The 25,941-nt window shown below is 39.6% G+C and overlaps 1 protein-coding gene across 1 annotated transcript; it reads left to right on the forward strand.

Annotated features, from left to right (window-relative positions):
* Positions 1–368: 368 nt before the first annotated feature.
* SPICE1 (spindle and centriole associated protein 1) lies at positions 369–25,683 on the forward strand (the record flags this gene model as incomplete). The annotated part of the gene is made up of 17 exons (XM_080363421.1): positions 369–452; positions 1,113–1,160; positions 2,227–2,373; positions 6,522–6,624; positions 7,378–7,499; positions 9,092–9,189; positions 9,482–9,624; positions 9,861–10,001; positions 10,798–11,063; positions 15,574–15,705; positions 16,372–16,519; positions 18,854–19,078; positions 21,139–21,533; positions 22,850–23,021; positions 24,172–24,274; positions 24,606–24,693; positions 25,564–25,683. The coding sequence occupies 17 exons, from the start codon at positions 369–371 to the stop codon at positions 25,615–25,617; spliced, it is 2,469 nt and encodes an 822-aa protein (XP_080219547.1). The 3' UTR covers positions 25,618–25,683.
* Between the last annotated feature and the right edge of the window lie 258 nt (positions 25,684–25,941).

Here is a 25,941-nt window from a genome sequence, read left to right on the forward strand (position 1 = left end):
CGTGAGGGGCCGGCGGCGGGAACACGGTGTGAGGTGCGAGTTAGCGAAGATGGAAGGGGAGGTTGGGGAGGACGTTAACAGGGACGCCGCTTCGGGCGGGGGGAGCCAGGATTCCCCGCGGGGGGAGCCAGGATTCCCCGCGGGGGGCGGCGGTGTTTGGGGGTGCGCGGGGTGGACAGAGCCGTTGCCGCGCTCCTCCCCTTAGGGCGGGGAGAAAGAAGGAAAGGAAAGGGAAGGGAAAAAAAAGGGGGGGGGGGGGGTGTGGAAACAGCTTCGTCCCCATGGCAACGGCAGGCGGAGGTGTGCGCGGCCTGCTCGAAGCTCTGCCGGGGCGCCCTTCCCGCCCTCTCCGCGCGGCGGGCCCGGCGATGTCGCTGCTGCGCGGAGCCCGGCCCCGCGGCACCGGCAGAAAAGGCCCCAGGAAGCCGTCGGCGGTGAAGCGGGACTGGGACGTAAGTGCTTCCCCCTCCCCGGTGCCGCGCCGGGCCTGCTCCGGCCTCGGCGGCTCTTCCCGCTCCTCCTCAGGCTTGCGGGCGGCCGGGCGGGACCGGCGGTGGGGCTGCTCCGGCTGGGTGACACTGGGGCCTGTTACCAGCTGGGGAAGGGCCGGGGAGCCCCGTGCCCACGGACGTGCCGGCCGGGGGGAGCTTTGAGAGGTCACCGCTCTCTCTGTGGGGCTCACGTTTGGAGAGACCCCATTTGTGTGGGGATTTGTGTGAGGAGGGGGTGCTGTATGGGGCAGTTGCGTGTGCGTGGGCATGACGCCTCTCACTTCCTTGGTTAGGCCTCCCAGCTTTTTATATAACCTTGCTTGAGGTTAGGTTAGATACCTATAGGTGTTAGATGTATATATAACCCTGCCTGAGGACAGGCCTCCCTGCTGGCAGCCGACGCTTTAGGCTGAAGAGCACGTACAGTCCTGATAAGGGTATTTTTGCGGATTGCCCAGCTCACTGAGGGTGGCATGCTTTACAATGCCATTGATAATGCATCATTGTATAATTGTATGCTAATTATGTTGTAGTTTAGAGGGTTTTTCAAATGAAACTTGAAAAAAATCCAGTTCACCCGTTGTTCTGGCTTTTGACTTGTTCGCTGGTTCCTGTCCGCAGAGCACAGTCCATGATTTGACAGTCCACCGCGCAACTCCTGAGGATATTGTAAGTGTAATAGCAATCACTGTTCCTTCCCTATAGCAAGAAGGTTTAACTGTTTACCTGGCATAAGTGTTTACTGTACTTATGGGGCTATTTTCCGCCAGTGTTTATTTTCCCTTTTTAAGCCTCTGAAAATATTGGCTCTTTAGTGTTAGCTCTTTGTTTATGATATCATGCATCTACAGCTCTACCAGTTGGTGTTTTTCAGTTTTCTGTTTCCATTGGGAAGCAGTAGCAATAGTTTTTATTTCAGTAAAGTGTATACTGTCATAAAAGCATAAAAACATAAATACATAAAAGCTCACTGGAGCAGGTGAAGTTAAGTCTCATCTCTGCTGGAAAGACTGAACGACTTGCTTTATTTTAGGATTCTTTCCAATTCTGAAGGTACTTAATTTTCATTTGAACAATTTAACATCATTTCTTTATACTGAATGACCTGTTCATTACAAAATATGTGACTTCCATTTCACTTTCCTTGGTAGTACAGATTACCAGGATGAAATAGGCAACATGAACTGTTGTTGCTTATAAATTTTGACAGTTTCATCAAGACAGATGGGCACAGTAGCAGAAAGGGACTTGATTCTATAAGTGGTTGGCTTGATAAGCTTCCAGACACTTTAGCAAGCACCTCACGCATTTTATTTCTACTTAAACTGAATATATATACATTTCATTGTTAGAAGAAGAGAGAAAATATCTCTGATGATTGTCCTTCGTGTTAAATCAGGAAAATGCGTTATGTCTTTGTATGCATATAATAGGTGGTAGTGTTTGCTTTTTCCTCCTTTTACAGTTGAGAAAACTATTACTGAGTGTGTAGGAGAGATGGAAACTATGAGACTTCCCCCATTCACCTTTTGAGCTACTTTAATTTGGCTGGTACTTATGCCATATTGCAGTTCTGGATGTTTGTGAGGCTGTCATTTGTACTACTATGAAGTTAGCATAAATAATATTCAGTGCATTAATGAAAAAAATAAAGAAGAGCTTGTTAGTGTTACTCTGCAAATTTTGCTTTAGATTGTCCTCTGATTTTGAAATGGTTTCTTTCACATTTATGAAGCTGCGTCGCCATGAAATACACAAATCAAAAAACAAAGCACTGGCACATCTGGAACTGCAAGAGAAAGCACTGAAAAGAAATTGGAAGAAGCAAAACCAACTAGCTGCTGATTCAGTGGAGAAAAGGAAATTGAGTCTGATGCGTGAGGTGAGAGCTAAATCTGCACTTTCAGCCTGCTGCAGATGATTTGCAGCAGTAGTGGAAAACATCTTTTGCACATAGGTCAACATTTGCTCTTGTTGGACAATTTGGCTTTGTACACTGTCCCTCCTCTATGTGCAGTGAGTGCAATGATTGAAATAGACTGTATAACATATTAACCGATCTATACAGTTGCACATTTCACCTTTGTTGCCTGGCTGTGCCTTCTGTAATTCTGCAGACCTCTTTGCATCTGAACAGGAACTGTTTGCAGAGTTACACTGTGTGTTATGAAAAGAATGTGTATTTTTTGTGATTGCTGTCTTGCCTTTTCCCCCTCCTGCGTAATGTTTTTCTTTGATGGAAGTGTGAACATTTATCTTTCTGGGAGGGACATCCTTATCTGCCATTGCTTATTTAAACAGAGAAAATGCAGAGTCATAGAGGCAGAAAGGATGAGGCAAGAAATTGGTAACTAAGAGCTTTTCTGGAAGGAAAATGGACACAACAAAGGTTGAGGGGCTATGGCTGCTAGCAGACAAGCTTATCATCTGGGAATTGAAGTGTTTGTTCTCTAGGCATTCAGAAGCACTCTGAGTGAAAATATCAATATTGTTTAATTTGCTTTTGAATATTGAACTGTAGCAGCAAACCTAAGTTAACAAAGACAGTAGCTGTCACTGTCTGAAAAGGGATTTTGGTGATAGACATCCTTTTGTTTCACATGGCAGGTGACTCCTTGCTTTGAAAACTAATCTCAAATCATAGCCCTGAGCTTTCAGGCCTCATCAGCACTTGGACAAACTGAGAATTGTTGGTAAAGAATGAGGATGAACAATGTTCACCTTGCAGTTAAAATAAGCATGATTTAGTAGTCCTGTAAATGTGCAGTGGATTAACCATCACAGGCCCCTTCTCTTTTTTGTGTGTTGTAAATTTTCATAAGTCTTTTTCTGATCTCTGAGAACATTCAAGCATAGACAGAAATTAAAGTACTCAGAATTGAAGATCACCATCTTGTTTCCTATTTGACACTTGTTTCTCTGCAATCACAATAGAATTTTTGTGTTAATGGTATCGTGCTCTTAAAGAAGTTTTTTCACCCTGGCTTTCCCGAAACAGAGTCTCAGGCATGAATTCCAAAAATTCCACTAAGTAATTTTTTTTAAAGGTACAGTGGTAGAGAGCAGCTTGAGCTGGGTGCCTCCAGAGGTACCCTGGACAAAGAAATCCCTGGGCAATTCTACCTTTACAATCTGAGTTCCCCACCTCTCATGCCCCCATTTGGGCCAACTGTAATATTAAGTTTGGAGTCTCACTGTTCTTCTTTAGGTACCTTTATTTTTGTCAGGCATACTGTTTCTTATCTCTGCGGGTGGTTGGTTGTCTCTCATTGACCAGACTGGATGTCAGTCTAGGTGCTGGCCTGTCTGTTCTCCCTCTCGGCTGCTATTTGCACCTGCCCCTGAAAAGCTGAAAACAGCAACAGCCAAAAACTTCAGTAAGTTCTCACTGTTTCTCATCTCTAGACATGCTGTTCCTTTGTTTATCTCTAGGGATGCAGCTTCTGCTGATAATTGTAGCTTCTTTTTCTTGTGGCTTGAACTGACTCTGAGGGCCCTCCTTTGCTTAACTAGGTAAAAAGATCAACATGTCTAGCTGAAAGATCAGAGTTTGCAGCCTAAGTCTGCAGCAAATTTAGTTACTTACGCTAAGTGAGTTATGCTAAGCAAGTTCTATATAAGCAGTATACCAACTTGCACAGTAATCCCGCTCTATCGTGCTTATGCAAGCCTCTCCATTGTACCTGCACAATAATTGAATAAGATCAGGTCTGGACATAGGCTAAGACAGTCTGTATTTCCTAACAGGCTCTGTTATCTTGGTATCTTTTTTCCTTCTTTGCTGCTGTGAGAGTGTAGCTTCCTAAGACCCTTGAATCCTACTCAACTGCAGAATACTCAGGAACAAAAACTAGGAAGATGCTGCTTCCAGTGTGTTTCTTGTTGTAGTTGTAGGTTGAAAACAAAGAGAGCAAAAGTTGTAAAATGGATGAGCAAAAATTTAATCTTTTGGGGATTGGTTTGCCTAAAAATCTGAATGAAAAAATAATATGTGTTCATCTCTGTAACTGTGGATTGAGAATGTGCAGGTACCACACTGATTGGTCCTATAACAACTTATTTTTAAAGTAATGTTAATGTGTTGCACTGAAGGGTAGGTGGTGAGTGAATTATCGTAGTGGGGAGGTTTTAGTATTAGTCTGTTTAATTATCTGTAGTAACAATCTGAAACAGGAGGGAAGATTAATTTTAATAATCCATAGGTGATACTAAACTGGAATGAGGTACAGCAATTAGTGAATTTGTTGAGGGCACGTAAGTGGGCCGAGAGTGGTTGGAAGCTGATAGCACTTTGTTTTCTACTGATTACAAGCAAATGCAAGCTAATCTACTTTGGGAGCAATGCTCTAAAAATGTTTGTAACATGTTCAGCAGGAGGGTGAATCTTAGGAAGCTGCTAAAACTGGAAGAGATCTAGTAGGGAGGATAAAAACAAATTAATCAGAATAATTTTTGTCTGATTAAACATATCACTTCAGTTTTAATTGTGTTAGGGAAAGGAATTGTGTTTTGGGACAGGTAAACTTTTTTTTTTTTTCCCTTCTGCAGAACTGGCATGATTTTGTCTAAAAACCTGCATTGTTTTGACATCAGATGGCTAAATGGAAAGACTAGATTTTGTTAGTGTCAAGTGTGAAAACTGAATAGTGATTTGGAAAAGCAGATGTGTGAGATGAAAGATGAATATTCACTGATTTGCTGAATTGGTTAAGAGAAAACGCATAATATAATGCAGTGTAATTCAGGCTCAAAAGACTAGAAAGACATGGAAACTAGGTATATGGGGAAACTTTTTGGTATAACAAAGGACAGTAAAATAGGGGACGTGGGGAAACAGGTGAAATGCCACTGTGTAGAATTTTCAGTGAACCTGAATATAAACCAGCAAACTTTTCAATGAACACTGAAATAAACACTATGGAGATAACACCATATAGTGCTCTGAAACTGCTAGAGACCAACCACTCTTATTATTCCTGGGGAAGCAAAAATTGTTCAAATTTTGAGTAGGAGGGCATACACGAGTCAGTCTTTTCTGTGGGATCTTCTAAAGTACTTGCAGTGCTTCTGGCTAAATTTGATTAACCATGATTAAGTGGAGGTCAGTTACATATCTGGTCTCCTCCCAGGTGTTTAACTACCTTCCTCCCAGATTGTGGGATATAATTTTACTAGTTTGCCATTTCCAGCTTTGTGAATGGAGCCACAAGTCAGAGAGGAGTTTTGAGATACATTCTGCCCATGGAGCCACGTCCCCAGTCAGCTCCGTTCAGCTCACAGTAGCTGAAAGCCTCTTGCTTTGCACCCCATGACCTCTCTCCTTAGGAGGCAGCTGTCATGGTGCCAGGGATGGACTTCAAATACTGGGGGAGAAAGACCTTGGATACAGGAGCTGTGCCTTGAGAGAAATGTGTGGAGATTCCTTCTGATGCCAGATGTAGTCAGCTGTGTTTATATCTGTTGAAAGTTTTATGACAGTACGTGTCTTAATTTTTAGGTAGGATTTTCAATAGTCAAGCTGAATGAAACAAGTCTGCCTGAACTGGTTTGGATCTAATCAAGTAGTGCAGTTTTTGAGTGTCTATCAGATATAGATAAGTGTTCTTTGACTCAACAACACTGAGATCAAATTATTTGAGGATGCATACTGGTTTTTTTTTTTAATTGCCAGATATATGTCTTCATTTTGATGAGTGTATCATAAACACCCAGCTTCTTGTTTGTGTCCAGCTGGGAGAAGGAGGAGGGAGTGAGAGGATTGATTCCAAAAAGAAAGAGTCAGTGCTGATGAGGGCTCTAGTAGTAATAACTGTTTAATTTTTCAGAAAAACAAGGTGAATTCTAATCACTCAGAATGAAGTATGGTTTTCTGATCTATCTTAATTAGGATCTAATTGCACAGTACCAACTTTGCAAACATTGTCTTGTTGGTTGTTCTCTTGCTAACTGTTTTGAAGAACAATGCCAAAAAAACAAAGGAAAAATTGGTCTGCTCGGTGTGAAATATTTCCTTATACGCTATACTTTCAGATTCTGTCTGATCAATACCATTTGCAAGATGTATTGAAACAATCTGATCAGGTTATGGCTGTGGCAAGAAACTTGTTTGGGAATGCTCCTCGCACACGAACAGGTAGACCATCTCATTTATATGTGCTAGTACATTTCAGATAATCTTCTCGCTTTTCTTAGTCTCACTTTGCAAAGTACTCTTTTCAACTGTTTTAATCTCATTGTCTAACATAGTACGATTGACCCTGTTCATGTTGGATGAAACACAAAGGAGGATAACACCTCCCATGGCAGGGGAGTGTGAGTCTTGGCCAGTTTTTCTCCTGTATCAGTACATTTTGGAATTTTGTATCTCTTACTGTGAAACATCTGACACTCACCATTTCCACAGCCAAGCTACTGGCCTATACAGAGCACCAGTTCGAGGTTTTGATTCTCATTGCTACAAGGGTTGACTGCTTGCTCTTGGATATTGTTGAAAATTTATTAGCAATTCATGAACAAGGCGTCTCCTGTTCTTATCCTGATTTGTGGATCCTTATGCTGCTGGAGGGCAGGACTGGCTGTCTGCATGTGAAATCTTAAGCTTAGGTTCTTTTCTCTGTAAGCTGCCGTTCTGTTTTGTATATAATGACTGTTTCATCCTACATGCTGCTTCTGCACAAGTGTATTTACACAGGTGAGGACAAAAGCCTGGTACATGGCTGAATGTATTGCAGTAACTATGATTGGCCTTCGGCAGTTGTTTAAAGCACTGTTCGTTCTTGTGAACCTTTTTGTGCAAAGTACAAGGACTTCATTTTTGGTACAAAGTTCTCGCAACATACTACAGACCGAGTCATCTGTTCTTCCATGTTTTGTCCAATTCCTCTAGGTTTCCCTAATGTAACAGTGGCTCCTAACTGTGACCCAGAATCCTCTCAAGGACCCATTGTACAAAAATGTGATCATCCCAATCAGCTTTCAATCCTTAGTGACACTGTCATGGATTCCCAGGTAGTCTGTGTTCTGTTCCATGCATATCCTGTGGCTTTTTTGTTTGCACAAAGTAAGATTATTCAAAGGTAGAGTTTCCAAGCAGACAAACCTGTCTTTTGTGTTTTATATACCATGTTGATCACCTCCATTTAACACCATTTTCTATGTATGTTAGTTTGTTCTGTGAGACTCTGGGAATCATTATTTTTTTTGTTTGTTTCTTAACATTGGAATATGAAAAACAAACATGTCTCATAGATGGTCTCATATTACCATGCTCTCCCTTTTAAATTCTGGAATTATCAGCAAGAGAGCAAAGTAATTACAGACAAAGAAAACAACTCTTGTGTTACTTAACTAATTGCTACATATCAAAATATGCCTCTGATTTTCTAATTTTGTCTGCATACATGGGGACATAGCCAGTTGGGCTCCAATTTATTTCTATAACACACATGTAAATTTCCCCCAGTTAACTCCACGGCCTTGATTAGTCGTACAAATTTAACTTTTAGTACTTCACATTCTTTTAAAATTATTTAGAATTGTTTAAAAAGTTTAAAAATAATTTACATTTGTTCAAAATTTCAGTTAGATTGGCTTTGTGTTCTGTTTTCTTTTTATAACATGAGTTGTACCAGGAATGCTCACTTTGATTTGAGAACAGGCAATATGATACTCCCAGAAATCAGATCACTGATGAAGAACAGGAGGGCTGTGGGTGTGAAAGTAGTGGTGTCATATTCTCATGGTTCTCTAATCCTGTTTCCTACTGTCTTGCACAAATATCTGCAGTTTGAGTTGTAGTACTGCTCTTGTATTTTAATGTGGTATTTGTTTTTTGGGTTTTTTTAATGTGAAGAGTTAACTCTAATGTCTTTATAAGCTGTATCACTGGATGCATGCTGCAGGATAGGCTTACATTTTTAAAAGACGTGTACTGATAGTTGTGTGCTGAGCTTTTGTGAGATTTTATTTTCCTCATGTACCTATGAAAAGCATAGTCAAAGGCTATCTGGTGAAGCCTACCCAGAAGCACATAAACCTGAGGAGCCCTAATTTCAATTTTTTTTTGCTTAAGTTTTGCTATGAATCTGGTACATAGTACTGTATTTTGTTCTGGTTGCATTTTACACACAGAGTATAGCAGATCTCATTACAACGTTGTTTAGGTTGTGATGTCAAATGGCTGAAATGTTAGAAATGCTGTTATTATGTGGCTTTTTCAATTTTTCTGCCTGCTATATCTTTGTTTTGGTAGAGTCTTTAAAGCTTTTTTATCCTATAGCACGCGTGGTCTTTCTTACATAATATAAATGATCCACATGAAATACTGGATATTGAATTAATCACTAGCTGTGTTATTTTCAGAGACAATTGTCAGTATTAGTGTTTCTTAGGCACTAAAGCCCCCCAAAGCTGTTCCCGCAGGGGGTTGTGCTTCCTTTCTTTCTTTGTATTTTTTTTAAATTTTGTTTTGGAAGTAGAGACTGAAACAAATATTTTGGATTTTTTTTCTTGAAACAATTTCAGAAAATTGATCTCCATTCCAAAGATAAATTGAAAGTGCTCTGAAGCCCCTTTTGTTTTCTTTAATGTCTCCTAAAAAGGCTCTTAATGAAGTAGAAGAGGAAGCATTATCAATTTATCAATCAGAAGATGGACACCATGACTCTCTGCATTTCAAATCCAGCATAAATTCTGATAGGTCAGTACAAATATATCCATTCAGATTTCCACCTTCTTAATACTGAAAATAGAGTTAAAAGGGTGTTGCAAGAGTGCAGTTAAGTTACCTTTTCTGTTCTCCTACTCCTTTCCTCACCTCAGAATTCTAGGGAAAACCCTTGTTGTAACACTCAGATCGCAACTGAATGCAAGCAGGGAACTCACCTGAGCAGTTATAGATATTTTGACATGCTCTTCCTAGACTGTACAGTTGATTTAGAATCATGCTATTATCCTATTACAATTCACTGTTATGCTTGTTTTGAATGTAGGCTACTTCGGTTATTGAGAGAAGAAAATTCCTTGGTGAATTCCCAGTTGTGGGCTGAAAAGGATATGAGAAAAACTACTTTATCACAAGAATCAAATGTGCCTTTGACTCCAACAACTGTTTCTCCATCATTGGATCGTTCAGGTTGGACTTGCCAAATCACAGCCTTTCAGGGGTTGTTAGGCCATTCACAGGGTCCTGTCTGGAATTCCTGTTCTGGGTGGGGGTGAGAGACAGAGATGTGCTAATTTGGCTCAGATAAATTTCCAGACTAAAAAGCCAGCTCTTCTAATGGAATCAGTTTATAACATATTACTATTAAGAACATAACTGAAATATTTCATGTGTTTATTTTGCATTTTGTTTTGTGTTTAAATCAGCCCTCAATGCTACCGATGTAGTCAAGAGAATCCATTCAAGACTTCAGAATGAAGACGAAGGAGAGACTATAGACTCCACTTACACTGTGAGACAAGTGCTGAACCCAAACTCAAGGAAACAAAAGCATATCGCAGCAAAAAGTTCAGTATTTTTGAATACAGCATACCTCCCTTTGACCAAGGTCCTTAATATTGTGAGAAAATGCAGGTTGAAAGGGATCTTTGGAAGTCATCACAGGGCTAACTCCAAAGTTTGATTAGGGGAAGCCTTGTCCAGCCAAGTTTTGAGCATCTCTAAGGATGGACATTCCATAGCCCCTTGTGTGGTATATTCCCCTATATTCTGCATGTTCCTTGGCAAAGTTCGTAGGAATCTGGGAACCATAAATGTGTCCATTTGATGCTGCCTGTTACCTTGCTAGCCGTGGAGTTCTCTCCTGTGCAGGGCTTTTCTATTTCTGATATACCTTTCTATTCTATGCTGCACAGAATCATGAGGTGTTTTGGTCCCCATATTCTACACGCATTTGTATGTGGGAACTGACATTAGATACAAACTCTAATGTGAAAGGATTGTTGTAAAAGAGTTGCTCACTAAATATGAGACCTGAAAGAAACGGATATTTTTCATGGACTGTTCACTGGCAAACCATTTCCATGCTTTTAACTGAGAAATAGGAAAACATAAACAGGTATCTAAGATAAAAGCACCAAGCAATCATACTTGAAAGGCAGTAAAATGGTGGCAGAAAATGTGGGTTTTGATGGTCTGAAAATAACTGGAAAGTCTGGGGCTATTCTTTGATGGTCCATTTTAGCTCAGGGCGAGAGAGGGCCTCTCCTTTGATTTACTTCAATAAACAACATAATTTAACTGATATTGCAAAGCTTTCTGTACAAGATGAAATTCCAATGACTTTTTTTTCACCCCTCTCAGTGAAAAGAAAACAAGCTGCAGAGAACTCTGCAAGACAGAGGAGAGATGATTCTCCAGCTAATTCAATTGCCATTGATCTTCGAAGCAGCAACATATCCAGCCTAGATGTTCTCAACCACATGATACATGAAGTGGAACATGAATTGGAGGAATACGAGCGATGTACAGGCCGTGAGGTTCAAAAAACTGAGAGAAGTGAAGGCCTCAGCGGGTTTACCGTGTCACTGGTGAATGCTCTCTGTCGATTGATGCGCTATCTCAAAGAGGTGAGAAGACTTTGAATTGCTTCTTTAGAGTGAGAGAAAAAGGCTATAAAGTTACTTTATAAATGTGAACATTGGTCTTTCCTGGCTCCCAATCAGTTTACTTTGAAGTCTGATTATCATTCTTTATTATTTGGATTTTATGTAATTAAGAATTAAAGCTGTTAGTTTGCTAGAAATGGGTATCCTTAATGAAAAGGGAAGAGTTGACTGCAGTGAATGTCTTTTAGTGGCTATTAGTAGAAAATAGCAATTGAAATTTCTAATTTAAATATGTTTGGAGTTGTAGCAGGATATTAACTACAGCCTGGTTTACAAATTCATTTTCTACCTTTGCCTTCTAAAGGCAATGCTATTGTTACTAGAGCAGTGGACCCAAATCCCAAATTTTCTTTGGGGCATTCCTTAGCATTCCTATCCATAGCAGCAACTTCAATTTCAACTTCTACAAGAATGACCTGAAGTGCTCATTATTGCAGTGCACAGCTGCGGATCAGTGGAATTCCATAAACAAGACAGCCTGTATAACTTTTTTTTTTTTTTTAAAAAAAAAAAAAAAAAGGAAAAAAGTGTGGTTTATAATCTCTTGTCCTGAGCTATTAAAGATGTAGTAGATGTGGCTCACAGTTTCATTGGGCCTGTGTGAAATTTTGAAGCAGATTATGACAGTTTCTGTACTCTTAATAGATACAGCAGAATATGTTATCTAAATCCCTATGCTCCATTTCATAGCAAAGGCAACAGAAAACTAATGGATGTGGAACTGTTCTATTTTGGTTCCTTTTCAGAGTATATAATGAACAAGGAGGAAAAAACCAACTTATTTTAAAATTTGGGGGGGTTTTGTCCGGCTATATTATTAATAGAATCATTTCGGTTGGAAAAGACCATCAGAATCATCGAGTGCAACCATAACCTAACTCTAGCACTAAACCATGACCCTAAGAACCTTGTCTAAATGCCTTTTAAACACCTTCAGGGATGGTGACTTCACCACTTCCCTGGGCAGCCTGTTCCAATGCCTGACTACCCTTTTTGTGAAGAGGTTTTTCCTAATATCCAATCTAAACATCCCCTGGCTCAACTTGAGGCCATTTCCTCTCGTCCTATCAGTTGCTACTTGGGAGACGAGACCAACACCCTCCATGCTACAGCCTCCTTTCAGGTAGTTGTAGACAGCGATAAGGTCTCCCCTGAGCCTCCTCCAGGCTAAACAGCCCCAGTTCACTCAGCTGCTCCTCATCAGACTTGTGCTCCAGACCCCTCACCAGCTTCGTCGCCCTCCTCTGAACTCTCTCCAGCACCTCAACGTCCTTCTTATGATGAGGGGCCCAAAACTGAACACAGGATTCAAGGTGCAGCTTCATTCCTAATATTAGCCTATAATTAATCTAGATGGAAAAATTTAGTTTAAGACTCGTGTCAGAAACAAATGGTCCATAATCAATTCAAGAGTGAAAAGCCATGAGCATCAGAAGATGGACTTTGGCTGAGAAGATTTTATGTTTTAAAAGAAGTTAAGAATGCATGTTCTCTATTAAAGTTGTAATACCAAAGCAGGGTATTAAATTTGCTTCTTTTACAGTTGCAGGGAAGAATCTTCTGGACTTCCAATAGAATATTTTCCATTTATTGGCAAAACATCAATTTAATAGCATCAAATTAACGTTGCAAATATAATCACGATTATAGCCCTATTTAGATTGTCTTTAATGTATGTTCCACAGAAATGAGTTATTCTTTACCCTCAGGCTTCCTCTGAAACCCTTCCAGGTTTTCATTGTCGTTTTTTTTTTTTTTTCTTTCTTAATTTCTGCTTTATGAATGTAACATTCATTGTATCTTAAGAGCTTTTGTTCTGTTCAGACTGGAGGCCAAGGAGTCTGAGTGTTTAAGGAGACTACTTATTTTGAAAGATGCATGCTAACTCTTATTTGTATTCCAAATTTTTACTGAGCACCTCTATGATGTTGTTTTTACTTTAATAGATGTATCATCATTCCTTTCTTCCAGGAGCTGATTGTTGCTTGCAGAATTGTTTGCAACTTTTTTAGATGTACTATCTAAATTCACCAGTAGAAATATGCAGAAGTTGCTCAAGATACAAAGTGTGGTTATGCATATTCAGGGTTGCTTGAGATAGACATCGTGCATCCCTACCGTTCAGTGACTTTTCTGCTTTAATTACAATTAGGACTTCAGAATTTGCTGTGAAGAATCACAGTTGGTCTGAGTATTTCCTAAAAGCTGGTCCCTCTGATGGTAGGAAAAAAACAAGTGCTCGTGTGGACCATCTGTCTTGCCTTGCCGGGAGAGTTACCAAAGTTCCAATGCCTGAATTATAGCTGGCAATGCATTTCAAGAAAATGACTTTGCAGCGGATATTTTAAAAGGCTCTGATTTCAGGTGAACAACCAGTCTTTAAGAGGTTTTGAAGCCTCTAGAAAGATTTCCTTCCTCTTCTGAGGAGAAAAAGATATTTTCCAGCTTTGCTGCGGAAAAGCTGAATGCAGAAGAATTACAGTAAAGGATGTTGCTTAATTTATTCTCAAAAGTATGTATAAAAAGTAGGAAGAGAAACTTGAATTATTGAATCTTTTATGAAAGTTGTATCAATAAGCGATTCAAAAGATCCACTCCTACAAGAAGAAGCTGGTGAATATAGAAGAGGCTAGAGAGAAGGGAAAAAAGAAACTTCGGAAATGTTTGCCAAGCTATATAAAATTTTTAAAGAGAAGTGGATGAACCTGACTTGATTCCTAAATTAATTTTCAATGCCATCTACCAAATGTTAGAATTTTTTTTCCCCATTCTGCTATTTCTTTGCCAAACTCACAGGGCAAAAAGTTAGGGTATATGCCTACTACATTAATCTGTGGTGCAACATTCTCTGTCTCTGCTTCTGTGTGTTCTGATGCAGTGTTAAAATAAAGCTTACGTGATTGGAAGTGCAGCTGGCAATGGGCTGGAATGATGATACTTCTTTCAGGGTATACCAGACCCAAATCCTACCTGATAGTAGGAATGAATGTATGTAGATATTAATCCTGACACTCTCCCCATGCATAAATGTAAGACACATATCTGCTTTAAAGCTTTTCTTCCAAGACTAGGTTAGTGCAACATAGGATTAGTAGATTCAATAGCTTATCCAGAGCATTGGATCCATCCTACAGCATCAATGGGCTTCGTGCTTGGCAGTGCTTGGTCAACGGTTGTACTTTATGATCTTGAAGCTGTTTTCCAACCTAAACAATTCTATGAGTGCTACTGGGGTTAAAGTTCTTATTTTGTGTTGTCTTTGGTTTCTAAAAAGCTAGGACTGCATACGTTTTTTTTCATTTTCTGTGCCAGCCTGCTTCACTTTGATCAATACAGAAAAGCTGTTCTCTCTAGGCAGAAGAGAACCAGAAAATGGATGCCTTGTCTCGGTGCTTAGAGGAGGTGTATCTGCCTTTGTGTCTAGTGACAGTATCTGGTTCATTCTCAAAATTATTTATTCATTCACTTTATGTGCCTGCAGAGCTGTTGTGTCTTAACACTTCTTCCTTGGTGGTTTTTTACTTCTGGTCCCAATACAAATAGAAAATAATCTACAGTATGTTATGGGCAGATCCTGCTCTAATTTTGACTGTGCAGCAGAAAAGAGTACCCCAATTGCTTTTCATGCTTTCTTGTGTTTTGGAGATGGGATTTAGTTCTCTTGTTCAGGGGTTCCTTTGAATAAATGCAGCCAACCTTCTGGAGAAGAGCTTAATCTTCTAATTCTGATGCATTTATGTGACTTTGTAGCTTCCACTCTTTTAGCTACAGTGGTCCAAAAAGTGACAGTTGTGTGTTCCATATACCCATTAGAGGTGGAACCAGCTCTTGTGTCTTGTACAGGAAGCCTGGGTACTGCAGTGGTCTAACTTAAAATAATAGATTGATTACATCTTTTGAGGGCAAGAGGATCCTTACAGTAAGATCTTTTGCCTCATGCTCAAGTAGATCACTTCACAAATAAACCTTTTTGTCTTCTTTAAAAAATAATATAAATGAAACCCTCTAGAACGTTTTGTCTCGCTGAGGGAAAACGTTAGAAAGCAACTACTTTCTACTTTATTTAGCCAAATTTGTCTTCATTAGTGAATTAAGAAAACTAAAGAATAGGCACAAGTAGCACAAGATAATGGCAAGCATCAGCACACCTGGAGTTATTTGATTACTCCATGGGGATTCAGTGTCTTACAAAATGCTATCTGTGCATAGAGACAATGCTTGTAGTTACAGCCTGTAAAAGTTGTAAAGGCGGAAGAACAAGGATATTCCTACAGTGTCTGGAGTAACAAAGAAGGAACAGTAATCTCCCTGACAGTTCTCAAACCCTGAAAACTGGATTTTGTTGTGAAAGTAATGGAGTCAGTTTAGCAAAAAGAGGAAGAGCTGTGTGATGTGATACGGATCCGTTCCTGTTTCCAAATATGAATCTGTGTTGCTTATAGTAGTTTTTTAACTTTCTACCCCTCTTTAGAGTGAAATGCAGCTGCGTGAGAAAGAGCTGATGAGACAGCAGCATGAGCAGATGTTGAATGAACATAGAGAACTGATTGATGCTCTGACTGCAGAAGTACTTCTAGTGAGGGAAGAAAACACTATTATACAGGTACTGAGCCCCCATCTGCCTCAAGATGACAAAGAATACTGAGTTGTGTGCTGAGGTGCATTGTCATGTGTTCAGGAGATTTTAACAATGAACAGAAAGAAAATTATAAAATTGAATGAGGAGTCTGAGAATGATAATAGCAGGTATGGCAGGGGGAGAGGAGGAATGTTTGGAAAGTCAACGTTTTATCTTCCTGTATGATATTTAACTTTAAAGCCTAAGAGAAATGCTGGTTCCATTAAACTGAGCTTTGCTTTATTAATCTAAAGGTTTAAGCATCTGCCTCCATGCTTCTATGCTGTTAACACTACAGGAGCAACAGAGTAGACTAGATAAAATACTACATTTGTATTTTTTTCAGTTTGCAGTGGAGGTAGATTTGTTCAATGGTTACAACTGGGAATGAAGCGATAAAGCTGTGTCAGAGAGGAAGTAGGGTGATAAGTTAGAAAAAAGGAAAAATGGATTTATTTGAGGCAGGAGAGAAAAAAAATGAGAAACATGGAGGCACCAGTATTTAATACTTCATTGGAATCTCAAGAAATCGATGCAGTGGTATTAAGAGACCAAATTCCTCTCAGAGCTGCCTTTGATATATAACGTAAATCCTGTTACTGGAATGCAGATTTGTGTGTCTTTATCTTTTGTTTTTCCTTCATCCTTTAGAAGAAGCTTCAGGAATACAGGATGGTAACAGATGAACAGCTGATCTCTCTCACACAAGCATTTAAAGGCCTGCCTTTGGCTGAACCCAGAAGAGATCGAAGTCTAAACCATTTTGGAATTGCAAGCAAAGGTCCAGTGAACAGCCAAGGTGTGTGCATGCATGTGTAAAGGATGAAATGGGAGTTGTGGCTAGTTTATCCCTGTAGTGGAAAATTCAGTATTTAATAGATGCCTGCTTGAATAAATACTTCATGTGCGAGCATGAATCTCACTTCTGGAAATTCAGATGCCATGAGTTCTGCTGTGAGCACAAGCAATTTGCTACAGATTATTTTTTAACAATATTATAGGTTGTATTCCTTCCTCACTGGCATCCTTCTGTCTGGATCAGGACTTCAAGATTAACCATTTAGCCAAGTCCTGGGCTTGAGCTTTAAGTGATACATAATCTGTTACATTTTAAAAACAAATAAACAAACAAAACCTCCAAACAAACAAACAAACAAACAAACAAACAAAGAAAACCAAACCAAAACACGAACAAAAAGAGGGGAGTAGTAGCCTTCAGCCATTAAGATGGTTTACAAAGTCAGAATTATTCTGAGGATCCTCAAAGAAAACCCAAATCTGACTGAATCAGGATCCCAGCTTTCTGTTGCTAAAGCAGCCTGACAGTACAAGACTGGTTCTTCCATAAGACACTGGAGGTCGCTGCTGATCAGAAACAGCAGCTGCTGAGGCACATTAACTAGCCAGGCAAAAGTCAGTTTCTTGATATTTGTGACTTTATATCAGAGGTAAATGACCAGTTGAGTGACATATAAAATAGACGCAGGCTATGCTAAGCCAGTAGTATTGATGGCCAAACTAAACAAACATGTTTCACTGTGTAATTTTACATTCTTTTGCTGTGGAGTGTTCTCCCAACTGTTTTCCCCGATTGATTGCTTAAATGCATCATTTTTACTCTCAAGGTCAGTAACTCCTTGTGAATCCCAAGAATCCATGGAGCTTTTGTATTCCTTAGTTAAATATTTGGTTTATGGACATTTTCATGGTCAAAAACTTTATTTCTGGCTGTTTCTCTGGGGTTCTCAGGAAGAAGCCACATACCAGATTGTGCTTTTTTTTGCGATTTACCCAGGCTTTGTAAAACAAATAAAAGATCCCACCCCAAAATATAAAACCCAATTGGAAAAGCACCCCTCAAAAACAAACAAGCAAAAAACTCTACCTTCCTATACAACAGTTCTGCAAAACTAGAATTTGCAAATATTTTTTTTCTTGGTATCTCTTCTCAAGAAAAGGCATCTTCCTGAGGGGAAAGCTTCCTAAAGTTACAAAAATATTTCTTCCTCCCTCAGAAGGAGATCTCTTCTACCCTTAAGGCATCTGATTGGATGTGAAACATTTGCTAGTTTTAGCACAGAAACCATGTGTAAGTTAACATAGGACTTCTCTGGAGAGACAAGAGTGGCTGAGAGAACACTGGGGGCCATATCACAGTGACAAATAGCATGTGAGGAAGATGCTTTGGAAATGCAGCTCTGTGCAGTGAAAGAGGGCAGGAAGATGTTTCTCATTTCTTGCAACCGTCATTGAATAGCGGCTGGCAGGTTTTAAGTTCAGTCAGTTGTGTGAACCACGAGCAGTATCTTACATGAACAGCCTCTTCTAGCTCTTTGCCTTTGAAAGGTGCTTTTTTTCTCTTGCATTTTGGGATCAGGTATGTTCTGCTTAATTTTCCACTAACTTCTCTTTTGGGAACAAATGTCCTGAACAAAACTGTGAAGAGAGAATTCAAAGATAGCACTGATAGAGCAATGGATGGAAGCACATCAAAATTATTGTGGTCTCACAGCTAGCCACAACTTTGATTTCATGCTATTCATTTTGTGCCTCCCTGGTATGTTCAAAAGAGATGGCAATGTAGACACAAGCTAGTTGTGGTTAAATACAGAAGAATAACTATGGTGGTTATTTTTTACTGAAGAGATCACTGATTTGAATTAAATCATAAAAAGATCATCAGAGAGCTTAAAAAAAAGCTTTGAATTCTTTTACACTCCACCATTGTTGCCATCAAATTTATAATATAGCTTCATTATGACAAGTGTGTAGGTTTGCTTTTCTCAAGGGAATATTATGAAATGCAGCTCACGAAAATACCCATCTGTAAGTCTTGTGCATGGGCTACAAACAGATCTCTTACTAGTATCCTGAAATTGTGAGGCTACGTATAAGAGCTCTTCTTGATCTTAGAGCCAGTAAAAAATTGTGTTATGTTCCAGTGAAAGAGTTCTGTACCTGAGGATCAGAAGGAAGTTAGCTGTGTGTGTGAAACAGACTCTAGTCTGTCTTCTTAGATACCCAAACATAAGAGTTGTTATTGAGAATTTTCCCTATTGTACTAAAAACAATTTTTTTCTTTGTTTTCTTTTTTTTTTTTTTAATTCTCTGTCTGCTTTGTCTCTTTCTTTAGAAAAACCTGATTTGAGCTATTTTGAGCCTAGGGCTGATACAGGCAACAGGGAGAGTATGCTGAAATTCCCACAGGAAGAACTTCCTTTCAAGTTTCTCCAGAGGTCAGGTGCTTCAGGTGATGTGGGAGCTGGTAGAAGCTTGCCGTCTCACATCTTCCAGCCAGCTGTGCTGTTGTCACCCCCCCGGCAGAAGAGCAGCCAGGAGTTGTCTCCCCTCCAGAATGGTGAGATCTCTCTGGCTGTAGTAGAGAGAGCCTGTGTAGTGTGTTACTATTACAATCTCATGCTACCTCTAGAGATGCATTGTATATGGAAAATGTTTAATCTGTATGCTTAGATGCACTGGCCCTTTCGCTGGAATATCCTACTTCTGCAGCCAGTTATGCATTTCTTTCTTTCTTTCTATGCTTATTGCTAGATTTTCTGTCTCCTGCAGTTCTGCATCTACTGTCTGCAGTCCTGTCAGTGGCAATCCAGACTGGCGTTTTTATTTTGTATTGGTTTTGATTGTCACTTCTATACAATCTGCCATAGCTCTTTGTCTGCGACATACAGCACATCATCTCAGATTTCCATTTGCTGATGGTGTAATCCAGCTTCCATCACCTTTAACAGTGGCATCACTGAAGACTGGAGATGCAATGCCTCTGCAGCCCATGCTGCAGACAAACCGGGATGTCTGTAGGCTGCATACTCTTACTTGGAGACAATCTTCCCAGCAGAACTTTTTCTAAAAGCTTTGGGAATAGGTTTCCATTGGGTTTCATTTAATACACAGGAAGTGGCTGAGGAAGTTTTAGGTGAAATTATGTGGTGCTGGGTAACTGGATTAACTCAGTCTTGTGTCAGTATCTGTAGGCTTCAGAATTTTTATAGGTCAGTAGCTCAGTTCTGGTTGTTGAGAGGAAGAAGGTTCATCAGGGTGATTAAGGATGATATTTCTCATTTAAATTTAATGAAGGGACTATGCTTTGTGACTCTCAGAATTGGCTGTTTCCTCCTGCAAATGTTATTGCAACCACATGCATCTTACTGAATTGCTAGGCCCCTGTAAACCTCTGTTGTTGAGAGGTGGATAATTATATCTATGGCTGGCTTGCTGGCTGTTAACAGGAAGCAGGGCACAGTAGTGGGCATTTGTGCCTTCCCTCCTCTTTTTTTTAACCCCCTTTCAGCAGCATTTCTTTGTAAGCCTTTTCCAAGTCAGAAAGTTAACCCAAAAATCCTTTCAATTTAAAGAGCTGGCAGGACAATTGAAAGTTTATATCTAGTTCAAGCTTTTGGTGGTCACCTGTGCTGCAAGGAGGCACATATGAATCAGGGGGAAGTGAACTAAAGGCAGCTTTCTCCAAAGAACAACATCTGGCTTCAGTCCCATTGAGAACTGTCAGATGTTGTCTGTCACTTGAAACAAGAATATAAAACCGTATTTCTAGGCTTCGCTATAGTTTAGTTGTGTGAGAAATGCATTGTTACTCTTTTAAGACTGTTAAGGATGCTAAATGGTTCAACAAATGTTAAAATTCTTGAACGTTTCTTTATGAAAAAGTATTCATAAAACAGATCTATGTGTAAATTTTTAAATGTCATGCTCTGCTCAAGATGCAAAAGCTAAAGCTTGGGAAAGAATGGGCTATGTGGTATATAAAACATGGAAAATCTGGTTTTGGTCAGAAAATCTGATTTGGGCTTAACATGTAGCAGCTGACAGTGTTGCAACATATTTGCTCATGTGTCTGTGGTGTATTATTGGCTTGCTAATGGGGACCTTAAAAATACCTGACTACGCTTGTTGGCCCGAGAACTTCCCCTTTCTTAGGGGCTAAATAAATTGTTACTTTATTATTATGCCAAAAGTCTTGTATTACTTTGTTTTATTATTCTAAAAGTTTTGTAACCAACTAAATATAAATATCAGGACTAAACCACAAAGCTGATTAGGTAAGGTAACTGGATTGTGGAGAATGGAGGACTAAGTAGTGTTTGATTTATCAGCAAAGATATTCAAACCAATTTATCTTCTGCTCTCTGACTTCTCTCTCAATCCCTAATTAAGTCATGTAAATGTAAAACTATTTGCAATAGGAAATATTAAACTTGGTGTGTTCTTGGAGCAGAGTCTTGCATAGTGTGATTTTGATCCATAACTTATCACCATTCAGGCTAGATATTAAAATCCGAGTTCCTGCTTGATAATTACCAGCCTGATACAATAAAGTCACTGTTAATTTCCTCGATGAGGATCACGTCTCTTTTCTTACCATTCTTTATTTCTTGTTTGTAGTGTTTACAGCCATTTCTCAGCCTCCCGAAAACACCAAAAGCGAACCATGCAAGGAAAAGAACTCACCTTCCTCCCTGAGAATGCAGAGCACGACTGAGGAAAACTGCCTCACCTCTCAAAGGCAAGCAATTCCTCCTGCAGACAAAGACTTGGAGAGTTCCCATGAGAAAATCAGTCTGCCCTGCCCAGGTGACACTAGAAAAAACAGCACAGCTGAAGAGTTATTTCAAAACAGTGATCTGCTGGGACAGATAGCTGAGCTCACACGGCAGAACTCTCTAATTAAAGCTCAGCTGAGCAGATTCATAGGCTTCTCTGAAGACGCAAGTGATTGCCTACACCAGCCAGACCCAATACAAAATGCAAATCCTAGTCCAGACTCTTCACAGCAACAGGTGAGAATTTAACAGAAAAGGAAGACTGTATTCCTCCTTCTGCTGCTTTCCTATAGCTTACTGATGCTTTAAGGCTGTGTCTGTTGTTTTAAGGCTGCCTGTTTTAAGGAAAAGAGTAGAAAAACAAATATTCTTTTCATTCATTTGCTCGGAGACTTTGATTTTTACCATTGCCTAAGGAGCTCAACAGTAGTTTCTCATATTGGGCCCATGTTGTATATGAGTGCTGAAAAGCCACAGGTGTGCAGCACACTTGTAAGTTTAGGATAAGATTATGCTGCAAAAATGGAGGTGTGATTGCAACATGATCCAGCATATCTGTTGTAGATTGAGTAATATAAGCAGTGAAATTGTTGTACCAACTCACAGGTTCTTGTCAGGCTTGTAAAAGATGCATTTAAATCCATGCCATACATCTCTTCTGCTACTGGGACCCAAAAGCCCATGAGATTAAAAGTGGTGCAAGTACATCTGTGGCAAATACTTGATTATAGGGTATGTACTAGTTGGATCTGTCTTGTCTGTCCTGCTGTGTGGCAAAAATCCCATCATCTTTGGGAAAGACAGAATTTGAGTGCTTCAGTTCTCACAGAAAACCTTTAATCTGCAACTAAGTGTCCCAGTGAGTGGAGTTAGCATCACAGAAATGCCTAACCCCTGCCATCGCTCCTGTCTTTACTTTTTTTTTTCCATCACAGTGGCTGAATTACTGTTCAATTAAGGATCCTAAAGATTTTAAATTTCCTCATGTAAGTGTAGGCTGAGAGTGTTGTTGCTTTCCACATTGTATTATATTGTGTAATATTTAGTCATTTAGTTGTACAAGATGATGCGAACTTTGTAAAGTGGTGTTTTTGTGGAAGCAGTTACTAGAAGGTGAGAGGAATGGGTCAAAGTGGATGAAAACCTGTTTTTAAGATGAGTTCCAGGATACTTTTGCTAGACATCTGCTTTTACTTCCCCACACCATCTTGAATATGTCTCTGTGATTAAATATTTTCTGAATTATGGCCAATTACTGGATAGTTGAGGGTTTTCTTTTTTCTTTTTTTTTTTTAATAATACAGACAATAGCTTTATTTTCCTATTTGTAGGAAGACCAATTTAAAATATTGTTGTGTTTAGTCAATTAGGACCTAGACACAGGAGAGGGAAAGGGACAAAATAAGATTTTTCACAGGAGGTGCTCTATAATGATGTTTACTTTCAGTTTGAAAATTAAATGCGTAGAAGCACTTGAAATATATCGCATGCTCTCCTTGAAAGTGCAAATTGTAAGTTTTTAATTGGAAGTAATTTTCCAATTGTCCAAGTAGACTCATCTCCTGGTATCAAAGAGCTTGGAGGAAAGAATAGCAGAGCTGAATCGTCAGAGTACAGAGGCACGTGATAAACTGTTGCAGCTCATAGACCAGCAGAAATTAGCTGCTGCTGATAAGGTCCCTCCAACGGTATCTCCTGTTCTGCCCCCATCCCTAAACTGCACTGGTGAGTATCCAGCTTCAGGAGAAAAAAAACCCCCAACAACTAGTAAGACAATGTTTTTCCTCTTTTGCGAATTCTCTGTCCTTACCTGATTGGATCAGCAGTTGTGGTCAGCAGTACACTTGCTGTTAATGGCCATGTGGTACAAACATTCTTTACTTCAGAGAGCTAAAAATACATCAGCTTCTCCTCAAGTTAGTTTCTTAGAAATTGATCTGCTGCAAATATAATGCTTCATGGTAAATCTGTACTTTGCTATGTCCTTGCCTGCTGAACAGTTCTGCTACATAGTCACTGGTGGGCATAATTAGGCTTTTTAATCAGTCCTCTCTGCTGGAGGGTCTTTTAGAAAAAGACTGTTTCCATCAGGCTTGTAAAAATCATGGCAGAATTGTTACCTAGTTTAACCGTTTTTGGTCTTTTGGGTGCTCTTTCCATCAGGCTACCTTGCTGACCTACTGCTAGTACTAGTGTGTCCTTGAGTTTCCAGTCATCTGAAGAGATAAATGAGTGAAGAGAATATTCTTGCTGATTCAAGATTCATAGATTAGCTGCCATATGTACCTATAAACAAAAATACTTCCCAGCAGATGAGGGCTGCTTTCCTTTTTCATTGAGTCATTGTAATTACAGGCAGGACTGTGTGTGAGCACGTACACATGCTGTGTCTAGGACACCTGCCATTTCCCCTTTCCTAAACCACAGAGAATGTATAAGGGGAAGGACTTAAGGAGGAGAGGAAGGAGAAAGAGGAGAGACTATGTGTGCATGTGCACACAGGTGCATATGCAGTTACTCATGTAGTGGGATCATAACATTTTTAACACTTCTATGGCTGTTGTAACATAAATTCATCACAAAAAGTAAAATCTTAAAGGAACAAAGTAGAGAAATCAGAAGTCTCTAAGCCTCTGATTGCCAAAAACCAGAAGGTTTATCCATTAAAGAATCATTCTATGTATATGCACATTGTCCAGAGTTGCTCTATCTGCTTGTGATATCTGTCATTTTCAGAGAGTGGATATGGGGTTGATGTTAGCCTGATGTTTTATGTCTGATCTGTATAGTCTGTGCAATTGTGAACAGTTATGTCTTGCCCTTCAAAATAGGGAAATGAAATGCATGTTTTCCAATGCTATTATTTATTGCCTAGAAAATGCAAGGCGGAAAATTGAAGTGTCTATTCCTGTGGCAGTTGCTATGGATAGCACCAAAGAAGATAGTGTTTCCCCTGCCAGTATGACCAGTGTAAGAAGGTAAAATTAACCCTGTACTATTTCATTTTTGTAGTGTCTTGATGGCCCATGCAGCAGAAATTGAAAACAATGGAAAAATTGCTGTGTTTTTCTTTGGCTTCACAGACTTCCCCTGACTTTATCACACAGTTCTGTGGAAAGGGATGAAGATCCAATAGTTTTTTTCACAACTTCCTTTGTTTGTATTTAAAATACCTGCAGTATGACATAACACAGATGACATATGTGTGTTGAAGACGATTGATGAGGGGTCCTAACTCAGGATCTGAGACATAATTCTAGTAGTCACTTCCATTTTTCGCTTTTTCAATCTCATTTTGAATGTCTGCAGGTCTGTAGGAGACTCTAGCAAACCTTGTTCACCTGTAAGTGCCACATCAGGAAGTGTGAAATCAAATCCTGTCAGCCAAAGGCCAAAGGTAAGACTGAAAAATCTTCATCCAGAAAGCTTGAGCGTTGTCATGTAAGGAAAAAGCAAGATGGATATAGAAGGGTAGGGAGCTTAGTCATACCTTGACTCTACTGAGGCTAATAGTAATCAATTCATGGCTGCCTGGATTCTGAACAATTGGTAAGGGGAAGTCTGAGCGGTAGTGATGTTAGTTATTTGCTGCCACAGAGCTGTTGTATTTACAATTGCATAATACTGTAAATACATTTTCTGTTGTGGCATCTTCATGTATTAAAACCGTGAACCTCTGGTAGTCTTTCACTGGTGACTGCAGAGAATTTCAGGTAATCATTATGGTGTACAGGTAGAACCATATACGAGAAGCAAGCGAGCTCTTACCTAGCTATAGCACGGGTCAGTTGCTGAAGGATAAATAAATCCAAACACAAAGGAAAATTACCAGTCTGCATTTCAGATTCCTGAGGTGCAGAGAAGAATAGACTACAGTGATATGCTTTCACAGGGAACTCCAGACAGTAGTACAGTTTGTATAGATCTGTTTGTATGCTTAAAAGCAACCATGAGGAGATATTAATACTGTATTTCCTGAAGTCCAAAGTAACCTAAACTATTGACTGATAAAAAGAAACCAAGTTAGGGTCCAAGTCTCTCTGTCCTGACAGGGAAGTAGACATCTCCAGAGGGGAAATTCTAAATACTTAAGGTAGGTTTGGCTTAAGTTAGTTGTCTAAAGTAGGTAGTATGACTCCCTCCATCGTGCATGTGGCAGATGTACCAGTGAATGATACATAGCAATCCTACACAAGCCAGGACTAACTAGCAAGTCTGTGGCAAAACTTAAGGTTGTATGAATTTCAACTGGTTTCTTCTTTTGCAGGTGGAAAAGCAAAAAGAAGAAGGCTGGTTTGCATTGTCAATGCACATTATGTAAAGGAAGATGCACTCAAGTCCTATATGTTTACATTTTTTTTAATGAACCACAATTAACAGTAGTCCCCCTCTCCAGATGTACAGTTTGACTCTGAAGTGCTTTCATGTCAGTGCCATTGGTATAAAAAGGTATGGGAATGAGCTTCTGAACTGGACATGCTGCTGTGACACTACTCCCTTTTCACTGAATAAACCTTTCCCAAAATTGTAAACTGAGGCTACTGTAGCAATACAAATGAGAATCTGATATTGGTGTTAGATACGCTGAAGGCAGGAGGTTTTAGAAACTGTGTGTGAAACTTTCTAGAGCATGTATTCACATAAG

Source organism: Nesoenas mayeri, assembly GCF_963082525.1.
Source record: "Nesoenas mayeri genome assembly, chromosome: 1".
NCBI classification, from domain to species: domain Eukaryota; kingdom Metazoa; phylum Chordata; class Aves; order Columbiformes; family Columbidae; genus Nesoenas; species Nesoenas mayeri.